Below are 18,947 nucleotides of genomic sequence, written 5' to 3'. Positions count from 1 at the left end.
AACACAGCGAGCACTGTAAGGGCAGGCTGGATCACAGGCACCGGCTCAACAAACTGGGTAACGGGCCCCGGTTCAGCGAGCTGGACACCGGGCACTGGTCCGGCAAGCCGAATAACGGGCACTGGCTTAATGGACTCCGGTTTAGCAGACTGGGTAAAGGGCACCGGTTCCGCAGACTGGGTAATGGACACCGGTTCCGCAGACTGGGTAACGGGCACCGGTTCCGCAGACTGGGTAACGGGCACTGAAACTCCAGGCTGACACACAGGCACCGAAACTTCAGGCTGGAAGGCAGGTAACAGGACATCAGACTGAGAAACGGCCACATCAGATGGGGAAATGGAGACATCAAGCTGGAAGGCAGGCACTGAGACAGGCTGGAAGGTGGGCACATCAGACAGGAAATCGGGCACATCAGACTGGAAGGCATGCACCGAGACTTCGGGCTGGAAGGCAGGCATTAGGACATCAGACTGGAAAGTGGAGACATCAAGCTGGAAGGCAGGCACCGAGACATCCGGTTGGAAGGCAGGCACCGAGACATCCGGCTGGAAGGCAAGCATCGAGACATCAGTCTGGAAGGCGGGCACATCAGATTGAGAAGCGGGCACATCAGACTGAGAAGCGGGCATATCAGACTGACAAGCGGAGACATCAAGCTGGAAGGCAGGCATCAGGACATCAGACTGGAAAGCGGGCACATCAGACTGGAAAGCGAGCACCGAGACTTTGGGCTCGAAGGCAGGCATCAGGACATCAGACTGGAAAGCGGGCACATCAGACTGGAACGCGGGCATCAGGACATCAGACAGTAAAGCGGGCACATCAGATTGGAAAGCAGAGACATCAAGCTGGAAGGCAAGCACCGAGACATCCGGCTGGAAGGCAAGCACCGAGACATCCGGCTGGAAGGCGGGCACATCAGACTGGAAAGCGGGCACATCAGACTGGAAAGTGGGCACCGAGACTTCGGGCTGGAAGGCAGGCATCAAGACATCAGACTGGAAAGCAGGCACATCAGGCAGGAAAGCGGGCACATCAGACTGGGAAGCAAGGACCAAGACTTTGGGCTGGAAGGCAGGCATCAGGACATTAGACTGGGAGGCAGGCACATCAGACTGGATAGTAGGCACATCAGACTGGAAAGCGGGCACCGAGACTTCGGGCTGGAAGGCAGGCATCAGGACAGACTGGAAAGTGGGCATATCAGACTGGAAAGCAGAGACATCAAGCTGGGAGGCAGGCACCGAGACATCCGGCTGGAAGGCAAGCATCAAGACATCAAGCTGGAAGGTGGGCACATCAGACTGGAAAGCGGGCACATCAGACTGGAAAGCGGGCACATCAGACTGGAAGGTAGGCACATCAGACTGGAAGGTAGGCACATCACACTGGAAGGCAGGCACATCAGGCTGGAAAGCAGGCACCAAGACTTCGGGCTGGAAGGCAGGCATCAAGACATCAGACTGGAAAGCAGACACATCTGACTGGAAGGTAGGCACATCAGGCTGGAAGGCAGGCACATCAGGCTGGAAGGCAGGCATCAAGACTTTGGGCTGGAAGGCAGTCATCAAGACATCAGATTGGAAAGCGGGCACATCAGACTGGAAGGAAGGTACATCAGGCTGGAAGGTAGGTACATCAGGCTGGAAGGCAGGCACATCAGGCTGGAAGGCAGGCACATCAGACTGGAAGGCAGGCACATCAGACTGGATAGCAGGCACTGGGTTGGCAGGTTTAGATGGGTCATCAAGTTCAACTGGCATGAACGCAGGCTGGAACAGGTTGGTTAGTGTGGAGGCAAGTTGGGTTACTGGCAGGATGGTGTGGGTCGGGAAGAACTTTCGTTTCTTTTTTGGTTTAGCCACTGCAGCTTTGTACGTAGGTGCAGCGTCATAAGAAAAGTATGTAGCTGGGCAAAAGGAAGACCAAGGAACAGTGGCTGGAGGAGGGCTCTGTGGGGTTGTTACAGGTGGAGGAGAAGAGGCAGGTGGATTAAAGGCAGGATAGGTGCTACACTTGGAGACTGGGTAATAGTATGTGGTAGGGAGCTGAGTAAACTAGACTGCAGCTGAGGTTGCCATAGGTGACGGGGAGATAGATTTTTGGGAAGGCAGGTGATTAATGGCAGGGCTGGAATGTTGAGGCTTAGCTAAGTGCAGGAGATCTGATCATGTCTGTAGCACAGGTTGAACAAACGCTGATTCACACCCAGTCTGACTAACCAGGGATTGCACTGAATGGATGCAATCAGACAACACCTGCTGTGAACAAGCGGAATAATGTTCCATAAAAAAGGCTGGATCATCTTCTAATAACCATACCAGGGATTCAACTTGGCCATAATTGAAGGGGGGAGAAAAATCATCGCTTCCTTCGGGAATGCATGACAGGGCTGGTTTTACACATAACTGGATCAGGGGCTGAATATCTTCAAATGACATATACCCCTGATCCACTAGGGAATGAGCTGATCGGATAGTTTCCATCAGCTGGTCACTAGTCCACCCTTTTAAAATCTGGCGACAATATTCACCTTCATCTTCTGCCAGCAGGGAATAATAAATGATTTCATTGAAATCCATATTAGCAAAACTAACAACCCGGATGGTTCCTCAACGCAGTCACGTCTGGTCAGGGATGGCCTTGGTATACTGTCAGAGAATTTAGTAGACCAGACTGTGTGGACTGCACAGAGGAAACCAGAAACGTATGTAAGTGAAATGGTGTTTATTAAATAGGTGACAAATAAGTGAAATATAAACAGTGCAAAACCAACCACAGACCCACAAACTACAAATAATATATACAAATAACTGGAGATACCGGAAAACGAGCCGTAAACAAGCCAGGCCGAGGTCATACACAGGGAGGTCAGCAGATGGGTAAGGATGGGAAACCAACAGGACAGGGAGAGGATGGATTGATAGGCTGCAGGGCAGGGATACAAGGAAATCAGGACACAGGAGGGACAGGTCCAGGATGGGTTCGGGATAGGGATCAGATCAGATCAGAAACAGGCTCAAGGTCAGGATACAAGCAGCGAGGTCAGGGCACAGGGAGAAGCAAGGCAAGCATGTGAGGGCTTGCCGGGTATTTATAAGACTGCAGTAATTGACCTCACGTTACACCTGAGCGCAGAGGGTGCCGTCTGCTCCACACTGCCGCAATACACCCGCTGGTGGACACCGGTACTACTGCCCAAGGATGCAACAGTGCCACCAGCAGGTGAGTCCTCTTATTATAGGTCCTAGGTGTTGGAAGACACCTTTTCATGACAACCTTTTCATGTAAAATCATTCATTGATTTTAATGAAAATAGGTTTTCGTGAGCTTTTCAGGCGCTTTTTTTAGCGTGAAAGCGCCTGAAGAGCGCCTCAGTGTGAAAGGGGTCTTAGGGGTATACTCACTTTTGTTGCCAGCGGTTTAGACATCAATGGCTGTGTGTTGAGTTATTTTGAGGGGACAGCAAATTTACACTGTTATACAAGCTGTACACTCACTACTTTACATTGTGGCAAAGTGTAATTTCTTCAGTGTTATTACATGAAAAAATATAATAATATATTTACAAAAATGTGAGGGGTGTACTTACTTTTGTGACATACTGTATGTTTTGTAGTGTTCATTTAAAAAGGGCTGTCAAATGTGTACTAGTGGCAGTGCTGGAGACCAACTATGATACCGCCAGGCCAGCTTTATTTAAGTAGATTTACACCATGTGAATAGAAGATGACCTGTGTCAAACTGCCCTGGAAGCATTATAGTTTGTCCCAAGCTGTGTCACTGTCACTTTTGATTGACAGCTTCTTTTGCAGGTTAATGTGGAGACATATATAAAAAAGATATGTAAAATTAATACTATTGTTAAATGTATGAATTAAAGCGGAACTACACTGAATCTGAACACCACAAACCAAAAGCACTATTTAATTTATTTTTAATATTCAAAGCAAACGTATACATTTATCCACATCTCAATTCTTTACTTTGCTTAGAAATCACTTTGAAAAATGCCCCCTAGCATTTCTGGCCGTAGCCATCTTGAGTAAAGGCAGATGATTCATGTAGCAGTTGCTTTCTGGAATTCATCTGCCCTTAGCTCAGGTGTGCAGGCAGGAGGGTGTGCTTAGCTGAGAAAAACCCTCCTCCTCTCCAGAGAAATCCTGGGATGTATGACATTATTTGCCTAGGCCTGGAAACAGTAAACAAGCAAAAATTATATACCTTCCTATCTACAGTATTTGCGTATGCTAGCATAAGGATTAAAAATAGTCAATATTGATTTAGAGAATGAAGTTCCAGAATACAATATTTTTCTTGATGGTGGTCCTTTAAGTATTCTAGCTCTTTGACTAACAGTGAGCCCAGAATTTTTGTTTTACAGCTAGCTTAGATGACAGAGCTGTTCATCCTATAGCATACAGTTACTTCAGGGTCATTAGTGACTCATTTAGTGCAAAATGTGAACACCGGGAGTGATCCTTGATGGCAGCCAAAGAGGGTATGATTAGGGCTGTATAACCTAAGAACTCTTTGTTTAAATACTGTGAAATAAGTTAATTCTTAGTTAAAACAGAAGTTATTAAAGTCAATACTATCATTACTGATAAAAAGAAAAACATGAGGTTTATTATTTTAATATGAAGCGGTATTAAACCCAAAAGCAAACATTTATTATATTACAGCTTACCAATACTTAGATGTGGTGGCTGCATTTGTTTTCTTTTTTAGGCATTCTTTATTTTATTTTCACCTGGTGATCCTGCCTAAGTCTGTTTTTTCAACAGAACAAGAGAAACCATTTAACACTGTGACAGGGGTGCTTACATCGATCAGCTTTTATTATATAAAACCTTTATCCTTAACAGAAAAAAAAAAACAGTTGATGTAACTGCTTAAAAAGTGTTAGCTGGAATTCAGGTTCAATTGGTTAGTGTATCTAAAACTGCTAGTACATCAAACACTCCCCCTCCCCAGAATAATAATGCTGCTGTTCAAAGGCAAGCTTCAATATATTGCATTTTTAGTTTTAAGTTTAATATCGCTTTAAGGTTAGTGGTGATTAGTAACAAGCTTTACATCAAACTAAACTCCAACAACAAATCACAGCTCACTATAACTTGAAGATTTATACTGAATTGGTTATTTACATATTCTTTATCAAAGAAGTTATGGTATTCATATCTTCAACACCATGACATGTGCAAACAATCCTGAAATTATTTGGATATACAAGAAGAATCAGTTCTGAACTTTGTGAGTCTCAAACAATGATGGTCTTTCCCTTCATATTTTGAAAACCCTTTAAAAGAGAAGTATTGACTTTTTTTTTTTTTTCAGATTCATACTTACCTAGGTGGATGCAGAATTGGTCCGATGCTGCACCTGTCGCCCGCCGGCTCTTACACTGAGTGATCAAATACCGCTGATCGCTCGGTTCTCACAGCTCCCTGAGCAGAGAGCTGGTTACTATCAGTCACAGATCTCTGCTCTTCCCCCCTGCGCTCACTGGAGTGCTGGGCATTGGAGGGGCGGGAGCGGCCATCTCAGGCTCTTAGTGGCTCGCTGAGAGGTTGAGCCGGGTGAGGCTCTAGGCATGTGGGTGGATCCCAATTTCATTGTCGCAATCTTGCCCGAGCCTGGACCAGCTCTGTTATGTCAGCAGACAGCGGGCTTCAGAATGAACGAACTGCGCTCTTGTGATCCACAGGAGAAGTACAGCCATACAAGCTTTGGCTGTACATCTCCTTTAATTTCCCATTCTTAAAATTCCTGTTTTTCATCACTGTTGGCACTTAGATCTTGGTGTATCTTCTCTGTAGATAAAATCACATACCAGCCATCACATATTCAGGTCTCAAATGACTGTTTGGAAACATAAGATTTCTCTTATTGTGCTACATTCTTCCACTTCTGCGATACAAGTGGTTTCCTTGGCTTACAAAGATAGGCCCACTTATTTTTCTCACAGGCCCTCTTATGTTTTAGAGTAACCATAAGAGCAATGACCCTTTTCTCTGAGTACACAACATTTTTTCTTGACTGCTTTCTCTTAAAACCATGAAGAAATGATAGCTCATTTTTGGTTGGAAAAAAAAAAAAAAAAAAACATTGCGGTTAGCCTGTTTTCTAATATTAATCCACTATCTAAATAGGAAGATTGAAAAATGTTGAACATGTAAGCAACAGTTCAGAAGAAAAAAAAAATATAAACAAATAAGCATAGCCTTTTTTTTATTTAAAAAACAGCACATTAATGTGTACAATTAAAAAGGGCCTCCACCCAAATATTTGAATAGAGTGGGTAATAGGTTGTGGCTGGCCTCTGTGCACCTGTGATTTCCTGCTCTAGGCACACTTGCAATGTGCACTCCCTCATCCAGTGCTCAGGTGTCAGTTGTTTCTTAAGTCAAAATATACATGAATAATGAAGTGCTTATGAATCTCATGATGACGACATGTGCAAATGCTGGATTCTTAGCACCATTATCATTGTGTACACATTGTAGTCATTTCATGCATTGTAGTCACGGTGTCATTTTCACAAGTCTGTGCATCTTTTGCAAATCTTTTGGATTATGTTCTAACATTTCTTATCCATTCATTTGTTTCCTAGTTTTTACGAGGCCACAGAGGAATTTGGAATCGGTGGATCCCCAGTTTACGATACGAAGAAAAATGGAGCAACTGAGAGAGGAGAAAGAACTCCTAGATAACCTGCGTGAGGTAGCATACTGAGAATACATACTGTAAATGTTTAAAAAAGTCTTTAAAGACTATTAAAGTTAAAGGTTTTTTTTTCACTACAGCTTTAGTTACAGTGCTTACCTATAATAAAGTATGTCCCTCGATGTGTAGGCTGCTGGATTTTGTAGAAACCTCTGTTACAGGACATGCCCCCTCCTGCGCACTCCCGTCCATTCTTCAACTGAGAAAAGTTATTTCACTGATTTAAACTGCATGTAAGAGAGTCTGATCAGTCATAGCATTCCTTCCTCCATTCACTGATCTGTTACAGGCAGTCTAATTAGTGGAAAAAAGTTGCAGTAATTTTTTTATGTACACATTTAATAAAGGCCAGATTACCAAAGGGTAAAAAGACTTTAAATATACCTTGGGGAAATCAATACATGCAATACAATATTAAAAACAATTAGTCTTTATTAACATGGTTCTAAAGGCTGAAGGTTTTTCACCTTCATGCATTCTGTGTCTCAGCCCCCCCGATACTTACCTAAGCCCAATCTCTATCCAGAGATGTGCACAAGAGCTGAGGCTCTCCTGGGTCTCTTGCTCTTCATTGGCTGAGATGCAGCAGCAGGAGGCATTGGCCAGTGAGGTGGGAGTGGAGGCTGAGCAACACACCCTGTGTCTTATGGACACAGAAAGCTTGCTTGGTAGTGAGCACATACGAGTGCCCCCATAGCAAGCTGCTTGCTATAGGGGTACTTATCTAGGGGAAGGGACCTAGGAATTGGAGGATCGGGGTTGCTCTATGCAAAACCATTACAAGAGCAGGTAAGTATGACATGTTTGTTGTTTTATTTAATTTTTTTTACATTTTTCCTTTACAAACAATTTAAATATGACAAGGACATCCTTGTATTTGTATGAAGTTTTATGGACCATGGAAGTAATTTAAAAACATAATTTGCAGGCGTTATACAATTGGTATAAAAAGCTATACAGTGTATGCGTTTCGCGAAAATCACTGCTTCCTCAGGACCTTATGCCCCTTAAATGAGAGTATTGGTACTTGTGCTAAAGAAAACGCATAATACAGCAATGGCCAAAAGTTTTGAAAATGACACAAATATTAATTTTCACAAAGTCTGCTGCCTCTGTTTTTATGACGGCAATTTGCATATACTCAAGAATGTTATGAAGAATGATCAGATTAATTGCAATTAATTGCAAAGCAAAGTCCCTCTTTGCCATGAAAATGAACTTAACCCCAAAAAAAACATTTCCACTGCATTTCAGCTCTGCCACAAAAAGACCAGCTGACATCCATGTCTGTGATTCTCTCGTTAACACAGGGGTCAGTGTTGATAAGGACAAGGCTGAAAATCACTCTGTGATGCTGATTGAATTAGAATAACAGACTGGAAGCTTTAAAAGAAGGGTAGTGCTTGAAATCATTGTTCTTCCTCTGTTAACCATGGTTACCTGCAAGAAAACACGTGCAGTCGTCGTTGCTTTGCACAAAAAGGGATTCACAGGCAAGGATATTACTGCTTCTAAGATTGCACCTAAATCAACCATTTATCGGATCATCAAGAACTTTAAGGAGAGTGGTTCATTTGTTGTGAAGAAGGCTTCAGGGTGCCCAAGAAAGTCCAGCAAGTGTCAGGACTATCTCCTACAGTTGATTCAGCTGCAGGTTCAGGGCACCACCAGTGCAGAACTTGGTCAGGAATGGCAGCAGGCAGGTGTGAGTGCATCTGCACGCACAGTGAGGCAAAGACTTTTGGAGGATGGCCTCGTGTCAAGAAGGGCAGCAAAGAAGCCCCTGCTCTCTAGGAAAAACATCAGGGACAGACTGACATTCTGCAAAAGGTACAGGGATTGGACTACTGAGGACTGGGGTAAAGTGTTTTTTCTCTGATGAATCCCCTTTCCGATTGTTTGGGGAATCCAGAAAAAACCTTGTCCAGAGAAGAAAAAGTGAGCGCTACGATCAGTCCTGTGTCATGCCAACAATAAAGCATCCAGAGGCCATTCATGTGTGGGGTTGCTTCTCAGCCAAGGGAGTGGGCTCACTCACAATTTCCCAAGAACAGTTTGAAGAACAATACCTTTTCCAGCATGATGGAGCACCTTGCCATAAGGCAAAAGTGATAACTGTGGCTTGGGGAACAAAACATGGAAGTTTTGGGTCCATGGCCAGGAAACTCCCCAGACCTTAAAGTGTAAGTAAACCCTCCTATCGTTTTCAGGCAAGGAAGCTGCCATCTTGGCCTCTGTTTAAATCTACAACTGCCATGATGCTGCACATGTGATCAGTTTAGACACCAGCCATTGGATGGTTTGACAGTTTGGTTGGGAGCACAACCAATTGGGGTGTTACATTTCCGGCACGTGCCGGAAATGAAACTGTTTAATAGATGGGTTTACTTCCGCTTTAATCCCATTAAGAATTTGTGGGCAATCCTCAAGAGGTGTGTGAACAAAACAAAAAAAACCCCACAAATTCTAAAAAGCTCCAAGCATTGATTATGCAAGAATGGGCTGCCATCAGGGCGAATTGCAGAGGTCTTGAAATAGAAGGGTTGACAACACTGCAGATATTTACTCTTTGCATAAACTTAATGTAATTGTCAATAAAAGCCTTTGGCACTTATGAAATGCTTGTAATTATACTTCAGTATACCATAGTAATATCTAAAAAAAAGATCTAAAAACACTGAAGCAGCAGACTGTGAAAATTATTATTTGTGTCATTCTCAAAACTTTTAGCCAATCAATGCAATTATACCAGCAAATACAATCCTATGAAAACCAACTCGGAAAACACAAAACAAACAAAGCAAAAGTAGAAACCTGTCCAATATGACAAAGGGGCGGGAAAAAAAATTACCACCCCTCAACACTTACTTCCACTGTGGTATGGATGAGTCTCTCCAAGACGTTGAATCTATTATGTATTTTCTTTGATTTACAGTATCTCACATAAGTCAGTACACCCCTCACATTTTTGGAAAGATTTTATTATATATTTTCGAGTGACAACACTGAAGAAATTACACTTTGCTACAATGTAAAGTAGTGAGTGTACAGCTTGTATAATGGTGTAAATTTGCTGTCCCCTCAAAATAACTCAACACACAGCCATTAACCACTTATGGACCGCTGCATGCCGATATACGTCCTAAGTTTGAAGAGGAATGTCTTCCTATGGCTGGCTGCCATAACCCCGGTATGCTCTTCTTGGGCCGGCGGTCCGCTTTCCAATAAGAGTGGTCTCTGCGGCGGATTCGCCTCAAGATCACTTTTATCGGCGGCGGGAGAGGGCCCCTCCGCCACTTACCGGAGCCTTCGGCAGCAGCGGAGGCGATCAGGTGGTGTCCCTTGCTGGGTATGGAGACGAGTATTATCTAGGGTGTTAGAAAAAAAATGTATAATGTTTGGGGGTTCTAAGTAATTTTCTAGCAAAAAAAATGTTTTTAACTTGTAAACAACAAATCTCAAAAAGAGGCTTGGTCCTTAAGTGGTTAATGTCTAAACCGCTGGCAACAAAAGTGAGTACACCCCTGAGTAAAAATGTCAAAATTGGGCCCAAAGTGTCAATATTTTGTGTGGCCACCATTATTTTCCAGCACTGCCTTAACCCTCTTGGGCATGACAATTTTTTTTTTTATTGCATTTTAGTGTAAATGAGATCTGAGGTCTTTTTGACCCCAGGTCTCATATTTAAAAGGTCCTGTCATGCTTTTTTCTATTACAAGGGATGTTTATATTTCTTGTAATAGGAATTTCACATTTAAAAAAAAAAAAAAAGAAGAACAGTGTAAAAATAAAAAATAAAAGGTAAAATAAATAAGAAAAAAAAACTGTAAACGCGCCCCGTCCCACCGAGCTCGCGTGCAGAAGTGAACGTGAATAGCGCCCGCATATGAAAATGGTGTTCAAACCACACATGTGAGGTATTGCCGCGATCGTTAGAGCGAGAGCAATAATTCTAGCCCTAGACCTCCTCTGTAACTCAAAACATGCAACCTGTAGAATTTTTTAAACATCGCCTATGGAGATTTTTAAGGGTAAAAGTTTGTCACCATTCCACGAGCGGGCGCAATTTTGAATTGTGACATGTTGGGTATCAATTTACTCGGCGTAACATTATCTTTTACAATATTAAAAAAAAAATTGGGCTAACTTTACTGTTGTCTTATTTTTAAATTAAAATAAGTGTATTTTTTCTAAAAAAAAAAAAAAAAAGTGCGCTTTTAAGACCACTGCGCAAATACAGTGTGACAGAAAGTATTGCAACGCCATTTTATTCTCTAGGGTGTTAGAAAAAAAGAATTATAATGTTTGGGGGTTCTAAGTAATTTTCTAGCAAAAAAACTTGTAGACAACAACTTGTAGACAACTTGTAGACAACAAATCTCAAAAAGAGGCTCGGTCCTTAAGTGGTTAATGTCTAAACCGCTCAAAACAAAAGTGAGTACACCCCTAAGTGAAAATGTCCAAATTGGGCCCAAAGTGTCAATATTTTGTGTGGTTACCATTATTTTCCAGCACTGCCTTAACCCTCTTGGGCACGGAGTTCACCAGAGCTTCACAGGTTGCCACTGGAGTCCTCTTCCACTCCTCCATGGTGACATCACAGAGCTGGTGGATTTTAGAGACCTTGCGCTCCTCCACCTTCCGTTTGAGGATGCCCCACAGATGCTCAAATGTTTTTAGGTCTTGAGACATGCTTGGCCAGTCCACCACCTTTACCCTCAGCATCTTTAGCAAGGCAGTGGTCGTCTTGGAGGTATGTTTGGGGTCGTTATCATGTTGGATTACTGCCCTGCGGCCCAGTCTCTGAAGGGAGGGGATCATGCTCTGCTTCAGTATGTCACAGTACATGTTGGCATTCATGGTTCCCTCAGTGAACTGTAGCTCCCCATTACCGGAAGCACTCATGCAGCCGCAGACCATGACACTCCCACCACCATGCTTGTCTTTGTACTCCTCACCTGGTTGCTGCCACACATGCTTGACACCATCTGAACCAAATAAGTTTATCTTTGGTCTCAGACCACAGGACATGGTTCCAGTAATCCATATCCTTGACAGGCTGACACCCAAACCCCTTCAACCTCTGCAGCAATGCTGGCAGCACTCATACGTCTATTTCCCAAAGACAACCTCTGGATATGATGCTGTAGCACATGCACTTAACTTCTTTGATCGACCATTGCGAGGCCTGTTCTGAATGGAACCTGTCAATCTGCTGTATGGTCTTGGCCACTGTGCTGCAGCTCAGTTTCAGGGTCTTGGCAATCTTCTTAAAGCCTAGGCCAACTTTATGTAGAGCAACAATTCTTTTTTTCAGATTCTCAGAGTTCTTTGCCATGAGGTGCCATGTTGAACTTCCAGTGACCAGTATAAGAGTGAGAGTGATAACACCTAATTTAACATGCCTGCTCGTCATTCTCAACTGAGACCTTGTAACACTAACGAGTCACATGACACCGGGGATGGAAAATGGCTAATTGGGCCCAATTTGGACATTTTCACTTAGGGATGTACTCAATTTTGTTGCCAGCGGTTTAGACATTCATGGCTGCGTGTGTTATTTTGAGGGGCCAGCAAATTTACCATGTTATTCATGCTGTACATTACTACTCTACTCTACTACTAGCAAAGTGTCATTTATTCAGTGTTGTCACATGAAAAGATATAATAAAGTATTTATAAAAATGTGAGGGCTGTACTCACTTTTGTGAGATACTGTATTTTTAGCACACGTACCAATGCTCTTATTTAAGACTGGAAGTAAAAGGAAGTAGTGGTTTCTGCGGAATGCGTAGACTGTATACCTTCTTATACCATCTCTTTTGTATAGCACCTGCAAATGATTTTTTTTTAATTACTTTGTCTTTGTATGAAGTTTTATGGACTATGGATTCCTCCTTGTATTTAATAGAGGCTGGTTTTTAATCGTCTTTCGCAGGTATATTTAAAGTCCTTTTTTTTGCCCAATGGGACTCTGGCTTGTGTTAAATTTGGGATGATACTTCTCGGGACATTAATCATTTTAACCACTTGCTTACTGGGCACTTAAACCCCCCTCCTGCCCAGACCAATTTTCAGCTTTCAGCACACTAGCTCTTTGACAATTGCACGGTCATGTAACACTGTACCCAAATGAAATTTTTATCATTTTTTTCCCCCACAAATAGAGCTTTCTTTTGGTGGTATTTGATGACCTCTAGGTTTTTTATTCTTGGTTAATAAAATGAAAAAGACTGAAAATTTTGAAAACAAAATGGTTTTGTTTTGTTATAAAATTTAGTAAACAGGTAATTTTTTTCCTTCATTGATGTACGCTGATGCGGCTGGACTGATGGGCACTAATATGTGGCACTGATGGGTACTGATAAGGCGGCACTGATAGGTGGCACTGGTGGGCACTGAGAGGTGGCACGGATGGGCGGCACTGAAGGGCATTGATAGGCACTGAAGGGCACTCATGGGTGTCACTAATAGTGGGCACTGATGGGTGGCAGTAATGATCACTGGTAGGTGACACTGATAGGCAGCACTGATAGATGGCACTGATTAGCATCACTAGTGGGCATTGATAGGTGGCACTGATATTCACTGGTGGGCACCGATTGTGGGCACTGGCAGGCGGTACTGGTTGGCACAGATGAGGCGGCCTTGCGTCTTCCTCTTCGGCACCGATGTTCCGTCAGCGTGAGGATAAAAAAAAAAAAAAAAGTTTACCGAGCTTCTGTTTACATCACGTGATCAGCTGTCATTGGCTGACAGCTGATCACATGGTAAGGGGCCGGGATCGGCCCCCTTACTCCGATTTGTGATCACCCGAGTCTCATTGCGGGTCGTGTGGGGAGCGTGCAAAGGGGAGGACGTCTATTGCCTCCCGGCAATGTAGGTCCGCACTCTAGCGCAGACGGGAAGAGGTTAAGAAGTGGTTCATTTTGAACTTCACCACTATTTCTAATTTGTTGTATTGTAACGTTTAATAACCCCTGAATGGACAGATTAAATTGACATTAAAGTGTTACTTCATGTCATAGTGGTTGTACTTGAGCTTTTATAGCTACAAATTGCTTAAAAATTGAGTGAAAACTTGCAAATCACAAAACTGGGTCTTTTGATAAATGTATCCAAATACATTTTACACTAAATTCAGACATTTTTCTCATTGCATTCAATAAAATCGTGGGTGAAAGATGTATGAATATTGGGGGAAATTTTTATTAAAGCGATAAACTACCAAGCCCCCTACAGGTTTATGTTATAATGTGCTAGTATGCGCTACGTAATTGCACATTATGACAGACTTACCAGTCAAAGGATGCCCTTCAGCCCTGTGCTGTCAGCACTCGGGCGCTTTCATCTTCACTGCTCTTCCTTCAGAGTTCGCTCTGTTTGGCTGCTTGAATGGCCAAGCTGTAATGATGTCACTGGATGTGCCGTAAATGTATGTTGAGCTGCTCATTGTAAATGATAGCAGACAGGCAGTGTCACAGCATTTATAACAAAAGAGACTGATACGTATGGCTTGTATTAGAAAATGGAGTTTTGTACCACTTTAATAGATTTCTAAGTCTGTGTTTGGAAATATTTCAAATATTTGAATATTTCCAAAAATAAAATCTGCCATCCCTATACCCATGTGCTATGTTACTAAATGCTGCAAAGCTTTTCAAAATAGAAAGCTGTTCACCCTTTTTTGTACTATCTTGTACCAACGTCACACTGTGCCCCTTTATTGTAGCAGCGACTAGCATCATATTACCAGAGGCATGGCACCCTTCCATCCACAGAAAACCTCCCTTCACTACTGTGTACTTTCCCTTCTTGCTGCTTGCAGCCTCTTCTTTCCATACCCCTCACTTAAAGAAGGTATGGCAAGAAGACATATAAGTCATAATATACTCGGTGTCAATAATATAAGCTGTTTACAGGTTTAAAAACATTGAATAATTTTGTGTCCTCTTGGTTCCAGAATATTGAAATCAGATTAAAGGTCTGTCTTCCTGAAGATCTAGGATCAGCTTTGATGGATGGAGTTGTTCTGTGTCACTTAGTGAATCAAATCCGCCCCCGGTCAGTAGGGAGTATCCATGTACCCTCTCCAGCTGTTGTAAGTCAAAATTAAAATTTATTTTGCTGTACAGATTTTGACCAGATGTTACTTCTGAAGAACAACAAGTGGTCTGTGTGGTCAGTTTAATTGACTGCATCTGGATCCCAGTTGGTTTTGTCATCTTCATAAGTCTCTTTCTCTATGATAGCATTAAATAACCAGGAAGACCCAAAGATGTTCAACAAAAAAGCAAAAGTTTGGTGGCAGCAAGATGCTGTGTAAAGAGTGGACCATACTGTTTCTGAGCTTAAACAGACATACACACGCTTATGGCAGTATGAGTGAAGATGTGTACATTTTATGTCTGCACCCCTGCCACTGATTGCACACTGTTGATGGTGACATCAGCTCCTGAACGAGTCACTCATGCCGTGACAATGCAGGCTCAGAATGACCTAGGCATTCAGAAAGCTGTATTAACCACTTCGGCTCTCACACCTGTTTACCCCCTATGGACCACACCATATTTCACATTTCTATGCGTCTGTTCGTAAGGCTATAACTTTGTAACTTTGTAATTACTTATGATAAAGAATTGATAATTATATTGTTTTTTTTTTGGGGGGGGGGGGGGGGGCAAACAGGGCTTTCTCGTGACCCTAAAGTCCTCTGAGAATTTTTTTTATTTTATTTGCATTTTAAGGGGAAAAAAAGAGTAAAAATCTGAAAAAATATATTTTTTAAAATTTGATTAGTAATATTTTGAACACAAGTACCATTAATGTGAGGAAAACATACATTTTATTCTGTGTGGTTACCACCGCTCCAGGTGACTGGGTTCAAATCTCCCGTCCTCCGCTGGGTAAATGATTGTGAGAGCTCCAGGTGCCGGCAATTGCTATTCCAATGGTGTATGTGTAATGAAAAAATCTGGACAGCCGCACTCCGGATTGGAATAGCTATGAGTAAGCGCTCTATGGGAGCGTGAAACGCGTTAGCGTTTATGCTGCATTATTCCAACAGAGCCTTGTACGGATTTTAAACCATGTAATTTTTTCAATAAAGAAGATTTTATTTTCACTATTCCAATCCGGAGTGCGGCTGTCCAGATTTTTTCATTACACATACATTTTATTCTGCTGTTTGTTCTATTTACTGCAACATTAAAATTACATTTTAGGTGAAAAGCATGTTAAAGTTATTAACAAAAGAAATAAAGTTTTTGCATACCTTTCATTTTTCTCATAATGCATCAGTAATTTTATAGTTCTTACTGATTTAAAATAAAACAGATATACCCTAAATCATGTATTTTTAACAGTAAATCCTTATAGATAACAATGTATATATGTGCTTTATAAAAAAATGTTTCCAGCAAATAATTGAAAATAGAAACCTGGAACAGGAGACGAAAATGTTATAGTGATTATACAGGTTAAGTATTTAAAAAAAAAAGGACATCTTGGTTAATTAAGAGTTAACTCCCTGTGCACATAATAAAAACTTTCCTCTGTCAGCTGCAGCTCTCTCACTCACAAATCTGACAGGGAATAAAGGAGATAAGATAGCTACTATGTTACTTGTTTGTTGTTGTTTTGGCTAAAAATGTTACATTGATTTCCCACTGAGATTGTCTGTCAGTGATCATCCAGTGAGGAAGGCATCTGACTAGCTCCCAGTCATAGGCTCTCAGGGGCTGTGCACAGTTTTTGAGCAGGAGATGAGAAAATATAAGATTGTGCAGGGCGTACAAGACATGTTTGTAATGGATGTTTGTAAGATGCATAAGGTAGGCAACTGGTTAAACCCAAATTTGAAAATGTTATCTATTGCAGCTTGCCAGTCATTAGATGTGGTGGCTGCATTAGTTTTATTATTTATTTATTTTTTTCCCCTCTGTTTTTACATGGTGATCTGGCCAGTAACATACCTCCTTTATTAGAGTGCCCCACTCTGAATAAAGGTGCACAGGTGGCACATTTGGACAGCAGCTTTGTCAGTTCAGAGGGAGGGAAGTGTTAGATTTACTAGCAGATTTAAATACACTAGCAATTTGAAGCCAAACTCCAGCAAACATTTTTCCTTTTGGGATACAGTATTGTATAAAAAAAACTGATTATTGTAAGCACCCCTCCTCAGTGGTAAATGGTTTGTCTTATCTCTGTAACTGGTGCGTTTGCTGGAGAGCTCGTTCTTTTGAAACACAACAGACATACTAGTTGGATCAACTGATGCAAATAAAATAAAGCCTAAAAAAGAAATGCAGCCATCACATTTAAAAATCTGTAAGCTGCAATATAATAGTTTTTGGCTTTTGGGTTTACTACTGCTTTGTCATTCAGGGTGACTGAAAGCCGAGGCCGTTCTGCACCTGCACTGCTGACACTTCCTGCATAGTTTTGATGTTTACATGCCAGTCCTGAATTCACTAGGCAATGACGTCACATATCCATATAAAGCTGTAGGCATATAAACATTAGCACAAACATTTACATGTGTATAATGTAAAATAAAGTCAAAATCGGGCTGTCATTGCAAATGGTTACAGTTTTACTGACTAAAAAGAGCTGTGTGACTGGGCCCATGCTGCATTCAGATCTTTATAAACTATAGGCTCTGAATGCAGCGCACTGTACATCCATGTGCATGAACCCTAATCTATTCTATAATGATGTGATCATATGGTTGGAAACAGATTGGTGAATACTGTAGAAAAAGGCATGTGTATTCTTGTGCCTAGGCCAGTATGGCTAAAGCTTTAACAAAAACAACTCTAACAATAGAGCTGAATTTTTAACATGAAAATTATTTTTATTTTTGCAGCCCAGACTCAGTATGGCTAAATGTAGGAGAAATGTGGAAAATTTTCTAGAAGCATGTAGAAAATTGGGAGTACCAGAGGTAAATATTTTAATATTAAGCATATTACTGTATTTTATTAGAGGCTGAGCATGTGAATGTAAGTTACATTTTATTAGTAGTTTTATTCACTGAATCATACCCATTGCTTCTGCATTAGCCCATGCTTTGTTTTGTTTATCATGACAACAAAATGCTTAAACTAAGATTGGAGTTAACCGTCGCTGCGTTTTTTTTTTGTTTGTTTTTGTTTTTATATAATGCTTAATCAGATGTGGCTAACCATAACCTTGGAAATAAAAAAAATAAAATGATGTTACCTGCATTTGTAAGAAAATGTTGATCCGTTAATCGACTTGTGTACAATTAGCATGTGATTATTGCCAGTGGCTATAGCCGCTAGCAGTAATCCCCGTGTTCTCCCAGGAGGGGCAAATGCCCCTGACCCCCCCCCCCCCTCCCCACCGCCAGGAGAACACAATAGTGCAGCGGGAGGGATTCCCCCATCAACACTGACTGAAATCCAGTTCATTGCCAAGCCAGGTGACTGACACTTCTGGTATAGTGGCACTTCACCATAGTGTTTACAGCTGACATTCAAACAAAGCAGCTTAGTTCTACAGCATATGTCATCATACACAGGGATGCATTTCAGTGAATTTTGGTCCCAAAATACCTGCTATAGCACTAAACTGAGCTATTTCTAAAAATCAAAACTTGCTGGCTTAGAAAATACTCATCTATAGTTTTTCAGTGGTGTGACATAATGTAAAAGATGATTTATGTTTGTTGTTAAATGATACATAATTTTATTTTTCATTACTGTAAGTCAGGGGTCCTCAAATTAAACAAATTACCAAATTACTGTCCTTTAGACTTTAGGGGTGCCAAAAAATGACCAAATGAAATGGCGTTAGTATATGTAAACATTACCCCAGGATCAGGGGTCAGTGAGAGTAAAAATGCCCCAGAGTTAGCGATCAGTGGGAGTAAGAAATTACCTAGTGCCCGTGTTCAGTGGGGTGAGGAGAAATAATGCCCAGTTGTTAGGCGTTATTAATAGGTCCATATTTCTGAGGGGGAATCATGCCAAATTGATGTCCCATTGTAGGTGTCATTGGCAGGAATCATGCCCCATGGCTAGTGTCAAGTAAAAAGAAAATGAAAATCGTTTGTGTCAGGAGGAGGAATTGTGTCCTGTTGGTGTCAGGGGGAGAAATGATGCTCCAATGTAGGTGTCATGTGGAGTAATTGTGCCCCATTGTTTGTCAGGAGAAAGAATTGTGCCCCATTGTTTGCGTCAGGAGAAGAA

General features: G+C 41.8%; 1 protein-coding gene across 7 annotated transcripts in view; it reads left to right on the top strand.

Moving 5' to 3' along the window:
* LRCH1 (leucine rich repeats and calponin homology domain containing 1) overlaps positions 1 to 18,947 on the top strand; it is a 377,798-nt gene that overhangs the window by 242,229 nt on the left and 116,622 nt on the right. For all 7 annotated transcript variants that reach the window (XM_073614132.1, XM_073614135.1, XM_073614129.1 and 4 more), the window contains 3 exons: positions 6,620 to 6,729; positions 14,696 to 14,833; positions 17,600 to 17,677. In XM_073614132.1, the coding sequence (XP_073470233.1) occupies positions 6,620 to 6,729; positions 14,696 to 14,833; positions 17,600 to 17,677 (326 nt within the window). The remainder of the gene's footprint in view (positions 1 to 6,619; positions 6,730 to 14,695; positions 14,834 to 17,599; positions 17,678 to 18,947) is intronic.

Source organism: Aquarana catesbeiana, linkage group LG02 (genome assembly GCF_042186555.1).
Source record: "Aquarana catesbeiana isolate 2022-GZ linkage group LG02, ASM4218655v1, whole genome shotgun sequence".
In the NCBI taxonomy this organism is placed as follows: domain Eukaryota; kingdom Metazoa; phylum Chordata; class Amphibia; order Anura; family Ranidae; genus Aquarana; species Aquarana catesbeiana.
The sequence above is the reverse complement of the archived record's forward strand: the minus strand, read 5'-3'. Positions and strand labels throughout refer to the sequence as shown.